Source organism: Acromyrmex echinatior, chromosome 6 (assembly GCF_024713525.1).
Source record: "Acromyrmex echinatior isolate Ae372 chromosome 6, ASM2471352v2, whole genome shotgun sequence".
Classification (NCBI taxonomy): Eukaryota; Metazoa; Arthropoda; class Insecta; order Hymenoptera; family Formicidae; genus Acromyrmex; species Acromyrmex echinatior.
This window is the reverse complement of record NC_141857.1, coordinates 5,758,638-5,780,283: the sequence shown is the minus strand read 5'-3', so window position 1 is coordinate 5,780,283 and position 21,646 is coordinate 5,758,638. Positions and strand designations below refer to the sequence as shown.

Genomic DNA, 21,646 nt, shown 5'->3' with positions numbered 1-21,646 from the left:
TAAGGATTAGTAGGGACAGGGACGTTGGCAAGTGGCGACTACTGCTGACTGCGGCGAAGTCGAGGGGAGCAACCACGCGAACGTTGCAACCAATCCGCACACTTGGCGTTTCTCGGTCGTCGAATGCGGATGCTGTGATCGCTGCCACTACTTGCCATTATTGCCGCGATTGTGTGCGATTTCTAAATACACATCGAGTCATCCATAAAGTCGACGACCGCCTCCCCAACACTAGCCATGTCGGTGATCTATAAGAACTCGATGAATGTCATCGGCAAGTTCGTGCCCGAGAAGCTGCAGCCTCTATGGAAACATCCAGCTGGTCAGTAAAGCGGTCGATCATTGCGTCGGGTCAAGCAGGTGGCACGTGTCGTGCACGCGTGTGTGTATATGTGTAATAGATTGATTGTGAGAAAAATGCGCCGGATGTGGCTATGTGACGTGATTTTTTAGATAAATGATGTTTTCCTCTCCGTGATTAGCAGAGATTAGTGACCTAATGTACTATTTTGTATTTAATTTTCTATTCTGGATCTATTGTGATATTTTTCAATATCGAATTAATTACAATAATTAATTCGCGAGTTAATTATTTTTAATATTTGTTATATATACGTTTTATTTATTGGTATTTATCGCAGTCATGATAAGTTGTAACGCGGAAATGTTTTGTCTTTATCTCGTTTTTCAGCCAGTGACGCAAATATCTTTTCCGCATATTGATATCGTAAAACTTGGCGACTTGCCGACGACAGAACACGAATAGTGAACACTGCTCTTTGTAATGTAGACTGCTCGAGGTCGCATTCTTTAAGTAGTCGTATATACAATTTGAATTAATGAATGTTTCACTTGTTTTCATTTCCATAGCATGATTTATCCTTATTTCACACATCGTATTTTTTATGTCATTCAAGTTATTCAAGTTATTCGCGCGAAGCTCGATTTGGCGATATTTTCAACCTTGGAACTACTCAAAGACATTTAACATTTGTAATCTTATTATCATACATTACGACTAATCTATAACGCGTATCTATAATATTAAACAGGCACTCGTTCGAAAGGATCGGAAGGAAGATAAACAAATATTACTGATAAATAGTTACAATAAAAGAATTATATCAGATTAGAGAAATCGATAGCGTTGAATTTATCTTGTTTTAATATCACATAGAAATATGCGTGAACTTGTAGATTAATTCGATACCATGACTTTCTCGTGAGTTTATAAAAACGTTCACTGGCATTAATAATATTGAATTATAATTAAATTGTACATTTATTTCTATATTATTAGCATGGTTTCTTTTTATCACAATTACTCGCGTAGGATGTTTCTGACATTCAACATTATATATTAATTTTCATTGTTCTCTTTGATGATTTACAATTAAATAAAAAATTTTTAATATTCTTATTAATTAAATAAAAATTTATATTTTATACATTTTTTAGAAAAAAATAAATACAATGTTTTATTTTGAAGTAACTTGCTATAAACATAATAATACATATGTAAATAATATTTATATTTAGCAAATTTATGAGATGGAAATATCCTACATGAATAAATGAATGGTTAAAATATGAGATTTATTAAATATGAGATTAGCTTTGATACAAGGCTACATTTCAAGATTGAATAGTAAACGACGTAGTATAATATGAGCAAAACAAAATTATTATTACAAAATCCCAAGCCTGATAATCGAGGTTCGTCAAGTTCTATCTATAATAGTTGTCCTATTTTTCAACGTGCTTTCTCGCATAGCTGTTAGATTGGGCGATTGTACCTTCACTGAATTGTAATGGATGGAAACGAGGCCGCGCGGCATCGTGTCTGTGTTAAAGCTCTGACGAATTTATTCGAAACTATCAGAGCAGAAGCTTTAATAGATGGAGTGAATAGAGTCAAGGGTGTACACGTTACAGCGGGGATGCACCAATAACTAGTTCTGACGCATTGATTACCTATTTGATTGCGGTGAAACTTTGAAGCCGGCTCTTGTGTTTTATTTATTTTTCTTTTTTTTTTGTATTTTCTATTTTATACTAAATACTGCGAACATCGAGCTGGAATAAATTGTATGAAAGATATAAGTTGAATGAAAAACAAGCTGACTGTAAATTTAGTGTAAACATAATCGATTCTTTCGAAGCCTTGCATTATTATATTGCATTCTTTCAAATAAAATAAATTCGCTATGTATTTCTCTAATCACTGATACAATAATTCTTTCATTACGACAATTTATTGGCAATCTCTGCTTAATTTCTTTCAATCCTTTTGAACGAGTGCCCGTAATTCATGTCGATTGCGTGTTTTTTTTAGGTCCACAAACCATTTTCTTCTGGGCACCGGCCTTCAAATGGGTTAGTAACAATGTTTTATTTCCTCAATATTTGATATTGTTGTGTCATTATTCTGATAAGTTAATTGAGTAATAAATGAATAGGAAAGATCTGGGGCACTTAAACGGCATTACGTAAATACAGAACGCAAATAGAGTTTCATTTCACAAATAATAAATGTCAATTCAATAATAAATTCAATAATAAAATGTCTTTATCTTGAAATTTTCCTTTATGCTGAAAAAAATGATTTTCTTGTATCAATAAGAAGTAGAAACTAAATGAATTCTGATCATATAAATCACTATCATTCTGGTTATCGTAATTAAATTTCTGGTTATCTTGAATGTTTGTTTTAGATTTAATTATAAGTGTTTGAATTATGATTAAAATTTGCCAGAATTCTGATTAAGAGAAATAGTAGCGAGATTATTTCAGCTTTAAAATTCTCTTATTTTCTTAAAATTTTTGTAAATATCACCGTGAAATGTCAAGTGATTGAATAATAGATTGCATGTAGGTACACAATTTTGCTCCAAGGTAGTTACGTAATGTATGTTGGCAAACAGACATGTTGCAGAAATACTCTAAATGCTACATTCATTCGTATCATAATCATGTTGCATGTTTAATAAATATGTGGCAATTTTTAAAAACGCACATGCATTTTATCTTTTTAACAAAATTTTTTTGCTCTTAAAATCTAATTTTATTGAACATTTATTTTAACGAAGTATGAATTTTATATTGCATTATAAAATGCAAAAATAAGATAAATATAAATAAATATAAATCCCATAATATATATATATATATTACAAAATGTAAAAATATTTATTTACTCATTATATCGCTATTTATGTCTACGTTGATTTTATAGTGGAAATATTTTTTTATGAAATATATTTTTTTATAAATTTTCATTTTCAGTTATTAGGTGTTGGAATTAATTCGTAGCGTTTTACAAGTGATGGGAAGTACTTTCATTAATGTATTTTTTAATGCTCATGTGAAATAAATAACATTCTTTCATTAAAAAACGCTACGAATTAATTCCAACACCTAATACATATGTCTACACAAAAAGATAAAAATAAAATACAATCAAACTTAAAGCAAATGTGCCGTATTATTTTAATGTTTAAGATTGCAAACGATTTTTATTTTACATACATGCGCATATAATGTGTATACACGTGCGACATGCGTGAAGAAAAAATAATATTGATGTGCCAAAAGATATTATGTAAATCGCTTTTTTAATAATTTTTAGGGTCTCGTAATCGCCGGTCTCGGTGACTTGCAGAGGCCAGCGAACAAAATCTCCGTCAGCCAATCTTGTGCCTTGGGCATCACGGGGTTAATCTGGACCAGATACTCTTTAGTCATCACCCCGAGGAACTGGAATCTCTTTAGCGTAAACCTCTTCGTCGCGTTTACGGCTATATATCAAATAACGAGAGCCCTGAGGTAATTATTTTGACGCAAATTTCAGGTTACACCGTAAAATTGCATAAAATTCATCTAACAGATTCACGCTTCGATATTTTCGTTTCTATACTTTTTACGAATATTTCTGTTACACTATTGTTATTTTTTAAATTTCTCAGAGAACCGAGTGTTCGATTATTTTATAAAATAAAAATATTGTTTCTATAGAATTCTCTTAAAGCTGTCGCAGAAATTGATTAAACGAGTTTGTCAACATTTTCATGTTTTGCTTATAACTGCTCGCATAATTTATCTCGTTTGACATTGCGACTTTGGCTTCAGCTATTTCTCTGAAGACTTTACCGAATTAATATTTGTCTCAGGTATCAGCGCCAGCAAGTAGCTTTGGAGGCAGCGAAGATGATTCCCTCAGATTCAGCTCACTGACGATAACTACAAGTATAGATGTACATTCCTAGGAATCAAAAAAAGGAATACTTAATTCTTCGCTACTTCGCGTTTCGTGAAACGTTTATGTTACCATTTAGCACATCGGGACGAGTAGTAGTGATGTTTAACGTATTTGACCAATATGTTCATCTTAATGACGAACAAAAAACTGAAAAGATAGATCGGTGATACATATAATATATACAACTCGAAATATTTAAAAATTACGAAGTTGTACAATTACGTTTGATCGAGCTCGTAGCACAAATTCTTTAATGAAACAAATTGATATCGTCTTGAATAACTCCAACGAACATTCAAGGATGCGATCAGTCTCACTACAAATGTTTTGAATCATTAATTTAATTGATCAATCAGAAGAAAGAATTTTACTAATTAAAGAATTTAGATTAATTAAAGAATACTTCAAAGCATTGTAGCATCGCGTTGATCGTGTCTCAAATTAATTAATATCTGACTTTTCAAATGTCTTTGCGATATCTATTAGACGTTCAGTCGAAAAGAACATAGCGAATTTTACGTAAGGTCGATTGACTTTTTTGGTGCCAAACTGTGATATATATATGACGTACGATATGACATTCATTTTAGATGCTGTACGACAAATATTGTACACTAGATAGATAAAAAGTACAACTACACAGGGCACAGAAGGAATGGAGTTGAGAATGATCAGGTGTAACGGATGGATTTGACGCATCGTATGAAATATATGGCATGTTATCAATCCATCGATAACACCTGATTGTACCTATGTGTTTGATCGTTGTGCACCACGTGCATTCTACCTCGAGCCATAACGATGCTCACGATGCGCTTCTGTATAACATATCGACGTTACGTAATATAAAGTGTTATAAATAGTAATAATGTAATCTTCTTACGGACTCTCTCAAATTCAACAACAAAAAATTCAAAGAAATCAGGTCGAATGAGATACGCAATCTTAAATCTTTATTCCAGCAAATAGAATCTTTATTCCAAAAAATAGGACATATTTATTGGAATAAAGATTCTATTTTTATTACCACGCTCTCATTCGCCTTGATTTTTTTTAGATTTTTTGTTGATAAAGTGTTATATGTGTCAATATCGTAACATTTTAATGAATATTATTGTAACTGCCTTGCCCCAATCAAAGTTAAAATAAAATTACAAATATTTTTAATGTCACTGCGTTGTGAAATAATAAACAATCAACCGTACTCGAGGATGACGTAATTCCTGGAAAATAAAAATATTTGACATTGACTGTACAAGTGTTGGATAATAATTCTCACGTTATCGAGTAATAAAATGGCGTTTACATTTGGCCTTTGAAACGGAGAACTCGATGTCGTGCTTTAATAATAAGAATAATACGAATAATCTTGTATCCTTATTGAACGTAAAACACAGATGTTTCGCCAATCGAAGAATCAAAAGGAAGATAGAGATCGTCTGATTATAGATTTCATTACGTTTTAATGACGATGCCGATGTTATTGTTCGGCAAGTTTGTCACGAGGATTAAAAAGCCTTATTACGGAAGGAATTCAAATTCTATCAGTGTCATGTAGTTATCAAACTTACAAATTCACGCGTATTCACATTATCGATTGTAATTAAATTTTATCTATTAAATTTTATTAATCTATTTTGCTACTTAAATCCATGCTGTCTTGGGTACATTTCTTTTTAAGATATTCATAAAAAGGGAGATATTGCAGAATAAATTAAAAGTTATCATTATTTATTAATATCCTTACAATTTCATTCCTCAAAGAGAATTTAATTTCCAACTCTAACTTTCTATTGTAAACTCAATTAAAATTTTTTTATATTATCGATTTTAGAGCCAAGATTATGTTCCGAAAGCGTAATTTTTATCACAAATAATAAAGAATTTTTAACACATTAAAACATTGCATTATAAATAAAAGACAGCAATTTATTTTCTTAGATTACCTTCTTTTTAGAAGACACAGTCAACATAAGTTTGTTTTTTTTTTTGTTATTTATTGAATGTCAAGGATAAAATGATATTTGTGCCGATTGTACCTCTTGAAAGAAAAGCAGAATTATATGCGTATCTTTTAAAAGACGAGCTACTCCGAATATCAGTAAAATAAAATATGATATGTCCATCAATATATTATAGACAATATAGACGCTACGTATTGCCGATATTATTATATACAAAAGGGACTTATCTTCTCTAAATTTTAATAAAAAGAAACAAATTATGAGAACTTTACGATGAAAAATTTAATGCTTGTTTCACGCATTTTTCATATGAAAGTTCGCTGAAGATTTTCGAAATCTGATTATAATTTTAATAAGTTTTATGCGAAGATAAATTTTTACTCTCTCTCTCTCTGTCTCTCTCTCTCTCTCTCTCTCTCTCTCTCTCTCTCTCTGACTAAAATCTTACGCTCATAATTATTCATAAAGAAATAGATGAAAAAGAAATAACATGATATTACGTATATAAAAGACGTGATAAATTTCCGCCTGATCCCCGTTATCAATCTTTGTCGTTATATCGACAGACTTCAGATCTATCAAATTTTCTCTGCGTCGCGTCGTACGGTGCATAGTAATTTATTCTATTGGTCAAAAAGTTCGTGCCATTTTTTTTAGCAAAATTGTACACAGAATATATTTGTTATTATACCACTCAATAGACCAACGTTTTAGCTTTAAAAATTAGGTTTTTAAATTGCGATACGATGATTTTTAACAAAGTTAACAAAAAATCTTAGGAACATTAAAAAAAAAAACGATTTTGTAAGGAAAACTTTAAGCTTTCACTTGCATGGAAAGCCGAAAATTTTTGCGAATTTTTTTTCTTTTTAACAAATGATAGACCCAAAGTTAGAAGAAAATTTTCCATCTTTTTCAAATCATTTTCTGTATGTAAAAATGATCAAACTCACAGAATCTCAAAAAACATAGTAATATTTCGAAAGTAGAGATTTCAAGCTTTAAAACTATTTTTTAAATTTCGTTTATTTTTGACGAAGATATTGTAAATACAATTTTGTGCTAAAAAAAAACGGCACGAACTTTCTGACCAACTCTATATATCAATTTTGTCGCATCACCCATCATTTCTGCATCAATAAATATGGTTTTCACCGCAGATTAAAATTATCTGGATAATTATCTGGAAAATTATCTGGATAATTAGCATTTATTATCTAAAAAAATCATCTTGCGCATTATCTCATCATCGACCATTGTAGCTCGATTTCTGCGCAGCGGCCACACTGTAATTTATGAAGGAGTCGTTCCCGAAGAAATGTTTCATATATAATTATTTATAAAATTACGTAAAAAAATTGACATATTTTATATACAATTAATATTATATATATATATATATATATAATATATCCATATATACTATAACATTTTTCCCGGGTTTATCTTATGATTTTCATCTTAAAATAAGATAAAAATGACAAAAACGAGCGAATTCATTTTTAGAATATAATTTCGTTGGTCAATGCCCAGTGAATTTGTTTACTTTTGAAATTTTCACCCGCTTTCGAAATGCACAATCAACCCCGAGAATCAGGCGACGCGCGTCGCGACGCGTGGAATCGTCAATCGATGATCGTTGGTAGTTCGCGAGTCTGCCGCGCAAGGCCGTTGGTGGCGTTGGCATCGCGACGGATGCGCAACGCGAGCTGCGCGCGTGCACGTGCTGCTTACGCAGTTCGTGGCTGCGCTGTCGCGAGGACGGACGAGGTGTATTGTTGTACTCGTCGTTCGTCGTTACTCCGGTCTCTCGCGAGGATTTCGGTGACAGTTACGCTTTATTCCGGCGAGTACGTGAGCGAGTAACGTCGTCGTTCGATCGGAAGGAGGAAGTGAGAAAGAGAGAGACAGAGAGGATCTCAGATTTCTATCTCGTTGACGCACGTCGCAAGATGTTCTCTGGCCTGACGAATCAGGTGTCTACCTGGATGGGCAAGAAGCCCGAGAACGGCAGCGGAGAGCCGACACCCGATATGCCGAAACCTACCTCGCCGGAGGTCGAGACCAGCGCGGATCTTGAGAAAAAGAACAATACCAGGTATGTGTGCCATTCGTGTTTCTGCCATAACCTGCAACATCGTTGAAACGGGGCGGCGTTGGGCGGCAGGATGAGGGAGGGAGTTCGTCTGCTAGCCCGCCGCGGCCACGGGTATCACGAATTCCGTTCATCATCGTTTACGCGTCATTACATCGTCATTATTATTCACGACGTACCTATATACGAACGTTATGCGTACGCGGCTCGCGAACTGCGTCGCGAATTTGTCAGCCGTGAAGTTATGCGCGAATCGATTCTCTCGCGACTCCACTTTGAGTGGACTCGAAACCCCTTTCCCTCCCTTATATCTCTCCGTCAACAATGAAAAATTCGAAACCTACACGATTCCGATAAGTTCAACATCTGGATGTTGAGTGACGAGGAAGAGTTGATCCCGAAAGTCGAATAAATTATCGCGAATGAAAACGAGAAGAGTCGTCGTCGTAAGCACGTCTCGTACGTGGAATTAACGAGTTAAGTAATTCGCGATCATGGAGATCCGCAGATTCATCCTGAGATCCCAAACAGCATATATATTAAAAATGAAAAAATGGAGGGACATAAGACGTCTTAAGATATGATCTTTATGGCATGATGTCAGAAGGACATCTTAATTACGCATTCAAGACGTCTTATGCCCGCATTTGGGATACATCGTTCTTTGGGTAATTTCTCCTTCACTTTTTTTTTGAGAAAACGCGCCGTGTTCAAAACTTGCATAACTTCCTCCCCTCGGGAGGTGTGAATGTGTTTTCGTGATTAGATCAATAACGCCCAACTTACGTAAACTAGCGCGACGGGGTGATATCTCGCGAATCGCGACATTCTCGACGCCGAATTTGTATAGTCGTTGAGATCTCGCCGACGCACGCCCACTTCCGTTTCTTCTTTCTGATCGCATTTTCAGTATTTTCCTAAAATGTTTTTCTCGCTCCTCCTTTTCGAATTGTTCAATTTAAATATTTATTTTATTTTATTTTAAGTATGGATAATGTGCTCGGATTTAATGTCTGAACGATGTTCACGTTTCGTTCTTTTTACTTCCATTGATCAAATCTTATTTTTGTGAAATTTACCACCGTGCTGAAATCGAAATTGGATTTTCAGAAATCGCTTAGCATCACATATATCACGAATAAAGATATAATATAATAATAAAAAAAAAATATTAAAACTTATAAAAATATTTTTATTACAATTAATTATAATGTATTTTAATCTTATTATACATATTCATTGAGATAATAAAAATATAAAGTATATTTTATTATGTTTTATAGAACTTTAATTTTTATAATATTTTTTTAAAATACTTAGTTAATTTAAAGCGATATTATGATTTTGTATACCTTAAATTGTTTCTTTTAACATAAATTATTCTCTTGTTATTTTGGATATTTATCCTTAAAGTACTTTCTTAGATAAAATAAATAAATTACTGTATCTGCGTCTATACAATTACAGGAAGATTTCTCGGCGGGCAATCGATTGTCTTACCGCGAACTACTTTGTTGTCGAAAAACTGCCGTTGACAAATAGAATGTGGATTGGAGAATCAACATTTCAGGAAATTTGAAACTCTCTACAGCGATGTTTATGGACGTTTTTCATTCGATGACACAAATCGAAATAAACATCTTTTATTCTATCTTGACACTTAATGTACAAAAACAGAACGATCTTTGTGTTGATATCAACATTATCAACACAGTGTGAGGACAGCATATCTTTGATTTTGATGATCAAATGAATTATCTCGCGTTGGATGGGTCGTTTAGATGTTCATCCATCGATTCGGTTAAAATCATGACAAATGCAATTTTGCGTCCACAGTCTGCACCGTGATGCAGTTGCCGATAATAATAATACATTATCTGCTCCTGACGTGTTGCAACAACAGACATCTCTATGACTGCGTGTGCAGTAATTATAATTATAATTCGTAACATCGATAAAATGTTCGACGACGGACTATATTTAATTTTATACGACTAATACATGCGTGTGTATATGTGTGCGTAGTTTATTAAGCAACTTTTTGCAAAAACTCATTTAAAAGTTTTAATTTATTATTCACGTATTGATACGTTGTTACGGATACGTTTAATTTCAAAACGTGATAAGTTGCAACCTACACGTTTTTACTCGCCCCTTTTAAAATTGCTAAATTTTTTATTTAAATAGTCTATTTTAAATCTACGCGAAAACGCCTGTTTTAAGTAAAAATTTACGTTCAGAGGTATGATTCATACAACACGTGTCACATTTACTTTCTAAATTTTTTGGAAGTGGAATCTCTATAAAGAATGAAAATTCGACTAGTCTTCAAAAAGCAATTTTCAATCTTTAAGAATGAAATTTCACTCTAAAAGTTTTAAAGAGTATATTTACATTATTATTTATACTATCGTCCCTTAATGCAAGCCACATTTTATTTATTGGCGTTTTATTTATAATCTAGAAATAGCAAAAAGCACATATATTTTTGAATTTTTATTAGAAAATTGATTGCATTTATTTTAATCTTTTATTGGTTACCTTTCAACACACATATGCGCGCACGCATTATTTTCGCCACACAAAATGAAAATATGTAATTTCGATAAAACTCTAAAAAAAAATTCTCCACTTATATCCATTTGCGAATTGTTGCGTAATGCGTTTTTTAATTAATCCAAAGATCGTGCAATATGAGAGCGCATGCGTCTTCATAAAACGTCTTAATAAAGTATTCTTATGAACCGCTTCTGCGACTTCGCGACGATTATCGCGTGGACTATGCTCTCGGATTGTATATTTCCTGCGAAATCATGCGTGGCGCAATGACAACATGTCAAATGTGCACATAACGCACTCTGTCCACTCTTGTACGAAATCAATCCTTCGTAATGCTCCACGTTCGATCGACCTGACGGATGTACAGTTGTACGAAATTCGCGAAATGGAAATCGTATAGTACGCGAGCACTTCATTCGCAATAACGCCACCAGTTCACACACGACAGATTCACATCCCTTTCCAATACAAATTTGATTGGAATTAAATATTTATTGCAACATATTTATATGTATACGTATATTTATTGCAAAAATTTATGCTATGCATATTTTTCGTATATTTTACATGGTACGAACGTTATCGAGATATTTTTCAACTGGAAATGATATCCTCTATGCAATTCGATTCCTTTGGTCATTTATATAATACGATAGTAATTATTAGTTAGAATTTACAAAAATATATTTTATTACGTTTATATATTTAAAAAAAAAAATATATATATATATATATATATATATATATATATATACATATCTAATAGTAGTTTCATTTTTCGATTATTTTATTTTAATATTCTTTATGCATAAAATAATGAAATAAGTTAATTGCTGTAAGAAGAATGTATAATAACATTTAAGAAAAAACTATGCATTGCGAAATTGCGTACTTTTTTTAAATGCAATTACATTTGTTTAAACTTTATGAATTAATTATTTCATCAATTTGAGCAAAAAAGTAAGATAAGTGAAAATTGAATTAAAATTAATATTTTATTGAATAATTTTATATTTTATTATGTCAATATATGTCAAAATAAAGCACGAAATATTTTATTAATAACTGATTTTTCTATGATTGTATCTTATTATCGAATTATTAAAGGAATGAAATCACATATAAAGAAAATATTGCAGTTAACTCTATGTAAATAATTTCTAGAAATGCATATGTCTACTAAGAATATATTAGGTGTTGGAATTAATTCGTAGCGTTTTTAATGAAAGAATGTTATTTATTTCACATGAGCATTAAAAAATACATTAATGAAAGTACTTCCCATCACTTGTAAAACGCTACGAATTAATTCCAACACCTAATATAATAGGGAAAAGTGGAATATTATTGTCCTATCGTATATGTAAATTGAGTTGTACGACTTTGCAAACTTGTGTCTAACGCATTTCGAAATTCTCGTTGACCTTATCTATTCCGCCAAAATTCATAACACGAACACGATTAATACCAATGGGAATTTTGTCCCTGCAAGTCCTTTGACTTGATAATTAGTTACTTTTCTACTGTGTGGCATGACATATGAATTATAAGCTTCCACGTCTCTCCAGCGGGGGACATTAAATTTTGGTAGTAAAGAAGGTTTCAAACGAGAGGAACTTTTACGCTTAAATTTGAGGAAGTAATTAAAAAGGTCGCGTTTGTAATTCCATCCGTGCCCACGCTTTTTCGTGTAATCCGATTTCTCTGCACTAATCTAATTAATCGATCGGTTGTTCGTTGCGGTTTATCGTGCTACATGACGTTTATATCTTTTTTCAATTGTATCTATTGAATGTGTTCTATAATATATACAAACAGAAAATTGCATTGCAATTGAATTGCGTTTACTTAGGATTTTCTATTGTTTTCATTGCTGCAAAGAGCCACGCTGGCTTAACATTGCGCATTGTCTGATTAATTTTCCATTCGCTATCAATACAAATGATTCTCTCATATTTTATTGTTCATTCCTAATACACGCAATCTTTAAGGTTTTAATTTCTCTTTTAAATACATTGTATAGAATCTATTTTATTTTAATGAAGTCGTAGAATTCTTTTTATTCAGGATTTCCATTTAAATTCACATTTCTTCACAACGAGCATGTTCAAGATACATGGTTTTTTTTGTCTTGCAGTCCGAAAGGCAATAAATTGGAGATGTTTGCTGGAGTAAAGAATCAAATGTCCGGCTGGTTGAGTGGCGGTATACCCGGATTAAGCCGCGGCGCCGGGGCTGCAGAAGGTGAAGCTCCACCGCCAATCGAAACAGAAGAGACTCAGCCCGAAGAGAGTCAGGCTCCCGTCAGCGAGCAAGTCAAGGATGATGACGCAAGCAGGTGGGGGTAATATATTTGTTTTATTTACGCTTTATTAGATCGTTGCGTATGAAATGTCTCTTTTATATCAACGATATCTTGCGACAGGATAATTTCCGCAGAAATAAAATGTACGTAAGAAATAAAATTGAAAAAAAAAATTCAATGTCTCTCTTTTATGTCTTTGTATGAAAAACTAATCCTTTTCTAATTAAATATTGAATATTTTTAAGATGGAAAAGGTCAGTCATAAGTTTTTGACTTTATACCTATTGAGTTTATATAAATCAAATTTTGCATTATTATAAATATGAATCTCTTCAGTTTCTGTGTTTTTATAAAAATTTGTTGTAGCTTGACAAATCAAAAACTAAAAAATACGTACTTTTGTAAGAAAGACACGTCGCTTTAATGCGATAATACTATTATCTTGAATGATGGTCATTTTATAAAAGCGTTCCACAAAACTGAAACTTTTGGAATCCAATATTTCATGTGCAACGATCCAACCCTATTACCATTCGGGAGCATAGCGTCCCGTTCGATCTTGTCAGATAAACGATGAAATGCACAGGGAAAATATTTTCAGTGCGACCGGTGGAGCGGACAGCGGTCCCGCGAGTTTAGAGGGCACTCCAACTGACGACAAAAATGGACAACAAGCTTTTGGCGCCGGTAAGCTCCATAGTATTAATCCTTAATACACAATGATTTTCTGATCCTTCACTACACACGATGGGTCATTCATGTCCCGGATTAATTTTTATCACTTTAACAAATACGCAAAAATTATTATGTGATTCTTATGTGTACTTTAACATTTTTAGAAAGTATTACGTATTTAAAAAATTGTATATAAATATTACAATCAATTATTTGATGCTCCTAGTTTTTGAAGAAAAAATATGTGCGAAACACAGTGACCCAATCGTGTGTACTAAAGGTACTTGCGACTATATCGTCAAGATTGATGGTCACCATCGTATTCGTATCAAGAAATCACTTTCAACGCCATTTACATCGTTATTCGCGAGATTAAAGCGTCTTATGTGGTATTTTTCACGAGACTACCTCGGCGAACCTCCTGGATATATATCATTTCAAACGTGGGTCGACATGCTTCATGCGTCAGCTTACTTTATCGCTGCAGCTTCGTATAAAACCGTTTCGCTTAAACTATTTTAGATAGACAAAATTGAAAGCACGTTTGAGCGAATAACTTCGCCCACATATATTATCTCGAACGTTTGAATCGATGTTGACTCTTCGCCTTTCGTGAACAGTGTGGACACCTTGTACATCCATTTTAGACACGCTTTAATATTTTAAAAAATATCCGCGAAGGTTGTTATCTCTAATTTTGACTACAATTTTCAGGCATTTACGCGTACTCGCTGTCAGAGAAAAATTAATCGGTTCTTTAACTCCATGCTTGTTCCTGAAAATTACGGTGGAAACTTTTAATTAATTCCTCGTTCGTAGATACAAGGGGAAGATGCTGAAAAGCTTGTATAAAAGTGGCTTATATTAGCACTGATATCCATCATATACAGTATTTTCTTATGGTACAAAGTGAAACTTAATGAAAAATATACGTATATACATATATATGTATTTATATACGTATATATTTAAAATGCATATTTTGGCATTTATCTCTCTCTCTCTCTCTCTCTCTCTCTCTCTCTCTCTTAATTTCATTTTTAATTTTGTTTTTAATTTTCTTTGATTTTTATTGTTATCAATGTATTTATAATTTAGTATATTTGTATGTTATATATATGCGTTAATTTTAATTTCATTTTTAATTTTGTTTTTAGTTTTCTTTTATTTTTACTGTTATCAATGTATGGTTTTCTATTGTTTATTATTATTCATAAATGTATGGTCTTAGCGCTTGAGAAGACTTAATTCTAGAGCATTTAACAGATAGAAGGACTCTTCATATACAAAATAAATAACAATAAATAAAAGGCAAAAGATCAAATACATTTTAAATTGTAACACAATTAAATAGAATAAATTATAAATAAAGAAAAATAAAAATAAAGAAAACAGTTTAAATTCAAATATAAAACATTACAAAAAAAATCAAAAGCCATGTGTAAATTATTCAAACAAGTACGTCCATACAAGTATAAAAATCAATTAAAATGTATACAGTTTAATGGAACTCAATTATGTAAGACATAGTGTGTCGATTATAATGTACGCTCGCTGATACGGATCAACACGGACTCATGTCCGGACAATATGAGTTCGTGTTGATCCGTATCAGCGAGCGTACATCATAATCGACACACTATGTCTTATATAATTGAGTTCCATTAAACTGTATACATTTTAATTGATTTTTATACTTGTATGGACGTACTTGTTTGAATAATTTACACATGGCTTTTGATTTTTTCCAAAAGATATGAAACACATTTAACTGTCCAATAATATGCGAATAATGTCTACATCAAGACTCATTCAAGCTGTTATTATAAGGAATATGCGGGCATTTTCGATAACTAATTTTTAACAGCGATCTTGTGATAAGTAAATGTCTGAAGAGGATTCAATCCGGTAGCCGAAACTTGTAATGTTTCATATTCGAATTTAAACTGGTTTTTTTTAATTTTTATTTTTCTTTATTTATAATTTATTCTATTTAATTGTGTTACAATTTAAAATGTATTTGACTCTTACTTTGCCCTTTATTTATTGTCATTTAATTCTAGAGCGTTCAATAAATGACGATATGTATATCTCTCTCTCTCTCTCTCTCTCTCTCGCTCGCTCTCGCTTTCTCTCTTATTGACTTTAAATCAATTTAAAAAGTTAAAAGCGTGATATCGATTGCAACGTGAAATCTGCACCCCATATATTTCGGTGATGTGTGTGTATCTGCTCATATTCAATCATTCGTCTCTACTGCGAAATTTGATTTCCTAGAATGATTGCAAAAAGGTGCATATTGAGAATTAAATAACAGCAGTGCTTTGCCAGCAGGAGATTTGGGAATGCGTTCACAGAATAGTATAATTAAATATTATTGTGATTAATAATTGTATCTATTATCAATCATTTATAATTTTTATTAATTTTTTAGATTGTGTTGTGATATTGTGATATTTATTTCTCGGGAATCCTCTTAAAGATTTCTAAAATGTCTTTTGAGCGAATATAATTTTTAACTTGAAGATCGCGTTTTATATTCGTCAGCCAAACATCAGAATTTTTATATTTGAGATTCATTGAAACTGAGATTAATGTAAGAGCAATACTTCTCTAACATTCTAGCTTGAGAATTTTATTGTTACTTGAAACAGTCTGACAATGAGTATGCAAGTCGACAAATAATGATTTCTTTTGAAGGAGGTCGTGCTTTGTTATGCTCCATAGTTCATACAGAGAGAATTCATGGCGCGTTGCACTTTGGAAATTCACTTCCACATTCGCGCGTACGTAACATAATATAAATTATTTCTTTCTTCAATGAAAACAAATCATTATGCTAATATTCTATGGAGTTTATCGTTATTTTGTTCGTACACGGAAAAAAATGTTTGGTTGAATTAACTGGAATTCTGATGGAAAATGAACGATAGACTTCTGGTTAAGTCTATTTCTGATTAAATCTACTGAATGTTGATTATTTTAACTAAAATTTTAATAGATTTAATCAGAAATCTTATACATTTAATTAGAATTCTGGATCGTTCATTTTCTATTAAAATTCCCGTTAATTCAATCAAACATTTTTTTCTGTGTATATATTTATACTATTTTATGTATCTTATTACTTTTTCGCCACTTTCCTCGTGCGCCACAAGTTGAGACACTTCGCGTAACGGGCGTATCTCTCATTCTGTAAAAGCAAAATTTTTTGTAGGATGCTTATAAGAAGCTCAGTGGCATAAGGGTAAATGAACGTATATTATGTTGGGCAAAGAAAAAAAAACGCACGATAAATTTGCGAACGAAATATTTTGATTTTGACGTTGTCGCATGTGACTGTTACTCTTTGCCTCGCTTGTAAGATGTACTCTTATTTGTCTGAATCAGAGAAGTACTCTCACACGAGTAGACTTTTCGTCACGATGCATTTCTGGAAATTTGTCAGCGCGAAACTAAAAATGCGAAAGTAGCGACTCTTGAAGAAAATTTTGTAGTATTTGCATTAGTTCATATAACTTCCAGTCCGGAGAATGATTATTTAGACGGCAGATTTATTTTGCTGTATATTTACATTTATTTATAATTATTTTGCTCTCTGAATATCTTACATGAAATACGGAGGACGAGTTTTAATCTTCAGATATTTAATTATTGAAATATCACAGTTATTTTAATTTAGGAAGATGAAACGTGGTTTACTAGGTTATGATAAATGCGATTCTACTATAATACGAGGGAATGTTCTTAATCATTAATATTTTTACGTTATTCACATTTCATATGCGATTTACAAATCGCGCGTTAAACAACTCAGTAAATTAAAAATCTTTTAGCTCACGTTTACACAGGTTTGCACAATTGCTGGTTAATTTGTCTCGGACGTCAGTCCTTTGATTACACACGCCGCTAAATCGTCCCATGTTCCCGCAGAAAATTCGATTTCTGCCCTGAGCGGTTATTTACGCTTTCACGCACGTGATACCGTAGTGTATCTCCTCTCCCGGAAATTGCCTTTGTATTATTCATACATCCTTTATCTCACAAACTTTTTTCTACGTGAATTTGAGAGATATGATACTATGAGTATTTCAAAATTATAGCTACCTTTCACACGATCTCTTTGGGGAAAGTGTTTTTTTTATTTTACACGGAACTATTTCAGTAATATTGTATATATTGAACCCTTGCTTGTAAAATCAAAGAGCATTACTTTTTTAATACATATAAAGTGTTTCTGAAACTTGAATATTTGTTTACTTTCTTTCTGTGATATTTCTTTTAATCAAATTCTGTTTGGTAATTTTTTTGAAAATATTTTAAGACTATTTTACAATAATCTTTAATTTGAAATTATTGAAATTATTTTTTTTTTGTTTGTACAGAAAAGGGACAGTTCCTTTAAATTCTCTTCCTAGCTCCTTTCTTTCTTGTATTTCTTGCTATACAGAGAGATTATGTTTGTATTCTCATTTTAGAATAAATCGCGCGCAGTAATAATTTATTTTAGATATCCCTGGTTTTGAAATTTTATTGCATTATCTGAGCAGTTACTCGACTGTTATATATTAACTCTATTTAATGATTGAGAAGTAAACTTAGGTGCCCAACCAAGATATAATGCTTTGTTTGCGATTAGTGCGCACAAGTTGCATAAAATTTGAACTCATTTACTAAACCTGAACAATAAATAGATTAATATTAATAGACGTAATTAAATAGACGTAATATTAATTAATAATACTCTATTAATACTAGACAATAGTTGCGCAGTTGTCCATGAAAATTCATATCTTTACTAAAAAAAATTGTTTCATTCATTGAATAAAACTCTAAATTCTTATCCAATTTTTACGCAGTATTGTTACAACTAATGAGAAATACAGTAATATTAGACAGTAACTAGATAGGTATCTAGGAAAACTGCATACATTTCTACCAGGATTTTTTATTTGTTTTAATTACGATACAAATACAGGAGTAACAAGAAATATTATTTCATCCCTTTCTAAAATTATCTTTGTACTTCTCAAATATTAACCGTACCGAAGTTTCTCACAGACTATATTATTATATAATTTTTAACATTTTCTGTACGTCTGAACGTCTTCGTTAATCCGTTACCTGTAATAATAACATTTTTCATTTTGCTGCATGTTTTTTTCTCGGACGAAACCTATTGAAAAGGTCACTTTGCTCGTTCGACTTGGCTTTGCGTACAGCGCGGTGAAGCGTTCACAATGATATTATCGGAAATCGCGCTTCCATCAGTGCTTTGCCGATCAGTCTTACGAACAAAGAGCAAGTTGCAAAGGCGAATCGTTAAGTGCCATCGTTCAAGAGAAATTTTCTCGAATATACATTACTTTTCCTATTCTTTCGCTGAAAATGCGCAAGGGATTGGAACCGTCACATATTACAACAAGATAGACTGGTTTATTTGATTACCATGAAAACGCACGGAGGTCGAGAAATATTTGATGAACTTTGAAGCCGCGAGAGAGTCTATATGAATAGCTCTACGTTCCGAGATATGTACATACATTTTACCTAAATGCACAAACGATATTTGCAGCATCTTTCAGCACCCACATATGTTCAAAAATGTACAATATGCAAGTACAATGAGAAAGTGTACATCTCCGTTTTTATTAATTGAAATGGAGTGAATGAATTTCGTCGCGTAGAATTGGAGATGTTTTGTACAATGGAACATACGACACATTGTATAGTTTCTATCAATCGAATCGAAGCATCGACCCATGAAATCTGCACTTCTGTGTAGAATTTGTACGCGCGGGCTAGCATAATAATCGTGATGAAATTGAATGTGAAGTATTATTTATACGATATTCGCGTGTGTATATATAAACGATTATTTACGTAACAGCTGTTACATTTAGATACTGTGGATGTAAAGAACGCCGCTGATAAAAAGATATTTTTAACATATTTTTAAATATTTGAATTAATGCTATTTATTGTTTTCAACAGAGATATTATTTATATTATATTTAAATTTTCTAATCGAATAGAAAAGACTAGAGTTTTATTTAATCACTTAATGCGTTTCATTTAGACGTAAGAACGTCTATAGACGATCGTAGTTCCATCGCGAAAACTTCTCGGTGTGAATAAGCAATCACTGCACAAAAGTGCAATTTCCGTACTCGTCTGCCTAATAGGCGTTAGAAGATATAAATTCAGAGAAAATTCAAGTCTTATAGCGCATAATAAACCTATCTATAGAGGATATCTCCTCAATCTCGCTGCAGCTTTTTATCTTTCAATCATGCGACTTTGCAAAATATTTCTTCATCCCCTATTCCATGAACCGAGCGGAGATTAACAAAATAGAGGGTGAATAAGAGAAGAAAGAAATGGGCTCGTCCTTGGCCTAGATATACACACACACGTGTACTATAGATATTTACTCGGATATCAAATAAGCTATCGAAGAACTATTTACATATATTTACATGTATTTAGTAAGATTAAATGCTATTAGCTGTGAGAAATGTCATTCGAGTACAGTATTTTTCCTTTACGATCTACATTACCAATCCATGACTCATAATGATTTTAATTGCTTTCGTTCGATAGGGAAAAGCTGCAGTTTCAAAGCGCTAATATTAGAAGATCTAATAGCTACCAATTCCATCGTTAGTTACGCTTGTCAATTACGCATAATTCTCAAAGGGAAAATGCGCATCGCATGTATTCCAATTGCATTATACGCAGTATATGTAAATTAATTCAACGGTGGTTGAAGGGAAGTAGAGAAACATTTTGCAAATGAGAGAGAGGGGAGAGAGAGAGAATAAGAGATAAAGAGAAAGAGGAAAGAGCGAACGTATGAGATTGGCAGCCAAAGATAGTTTGCGCAAATGGCTGAAAGAGTGTGGATGTTGCACGTGTCCTTGGCCCGAGGCAGGCGCTGACCTGCGTTTATCCTGGACAAATCGTGGAAGAATCGTTAAATATATTTCATCTATGAATCACTCGTCGTTTCATCCTACCTTCGCTGATGTGTGGGAGTAGTGCCATGAGTGGGTGAGAAAACGATCGTCAAAACGTTTTCACGCTTCGAGTATAACTAGATCCAGTCAGCAAGTAGCCATCCTTCGCGTCGTCGACGGGTTGGACCCCATCTTCGTCGATCAATATACTCCCCAACCAACTTTTCCTTTCCTTCGGAAAATCAGCGACTACGACGTAACCGCAACTCGATGAGCCTACCTCTACTGCCACTCTATTTCCTCTCCGTTGATTTGTTTTTGGCTTATTTGCCAAATTTCAGAGTAATTTGATCAAGTTGATGTTAGTCGATAGATAGATATCTCTCTGTCAATAGTATTAGGTATATTTGTTTAAATACAATTGTAATTTCAACGTGTGATCGGAAAAAGGGAAGACTTTCTTTTATCATGAACTTTTTGCGAAGGATGTGCGTATAGATGGTTTTCCTTGACTGGCATCTCAATGTACAATTTTAACATATGGAATATTTCAAGCACATACATATTATTGATTTTCTACTCTTTCGTTCGATTGTCAGGTGTATTTCTTCTGTGGTTTCAAAAGTCATGATTTCTTCGTAGTGCTAGAGGCAAAGCTCCTCGTTTTGCTGAAATGCAAAACAACATGGAGTGCAAGTTATACATGTTATTATAATAAATCTAGCAGAATATAAAATTATATACGTAGTTAAAGTTTGTACCATTAAAATAAAAATATTTTATTTAAAAAGAGAAACGTTTTGCTCTTTCGTATATTTCTTTTACCTATAT

General features: G+C 32.6%; 2 protein-coding genes across 8 annotated transcripts in view; both read left to right on the top strand.

The window, feature by feature from the left end:
- Positions 1–15: 15 nt before the first annotated feature.
- LOC105154031 (uncharacterized) lies at positions 16–5,425 on the top strand. Its single transcript, XM_011069271.2, has 4 exons — positions 16–322; positions 2,336–2,376; positions 3,629–3,825; positions 4,170–5,425. The coding sequence occupies exons 1-4, from the start codon at positions 238–240 to the stop codon at positions 4,231–4,233; spliced, it is 387 nt and encodes a 128-aa protein (XP_011067573.1). The 5' UTR covers positions 16–237; the 3' UTR covers positions 4,234–5,425.
- Positions 5,426–7,938: 2,513 nt separating this feature from the next.
- Positions 7,939–21,646, top strand: part of Sap47 (Synapse-associated protein 47kD) — a 70,705-nt gene continuing 56,997 nt past the window's right edge. For 4 of the 7 annotated variants that reach the window (XM_087407238.1, XM_087407232.1, XM_087407239.1 and 1 more), the window contains exons 1-3: positions 7,939–8,320; positions 13,014–13,220; positions 13,768–13,868. In XM_087407238.1, coding sequence (XP_087263364.1) covers positions 8,175–8,320; positions 13,014–13,220; positions 13,768–13,868 — 454 coding nt within the window. In that variant the 5' untranslated portion in view covers positions 7,939–8,174. The remainder of the gene's footprint in view (positions 8,321–13,013; positions 13,221–13,767; positions 13,869–21,646) is intronic. The other 3 variants (XM_087407234.1, XM_087407233.1, XM_011069269.2) reach the window with 3 other exon arrangements.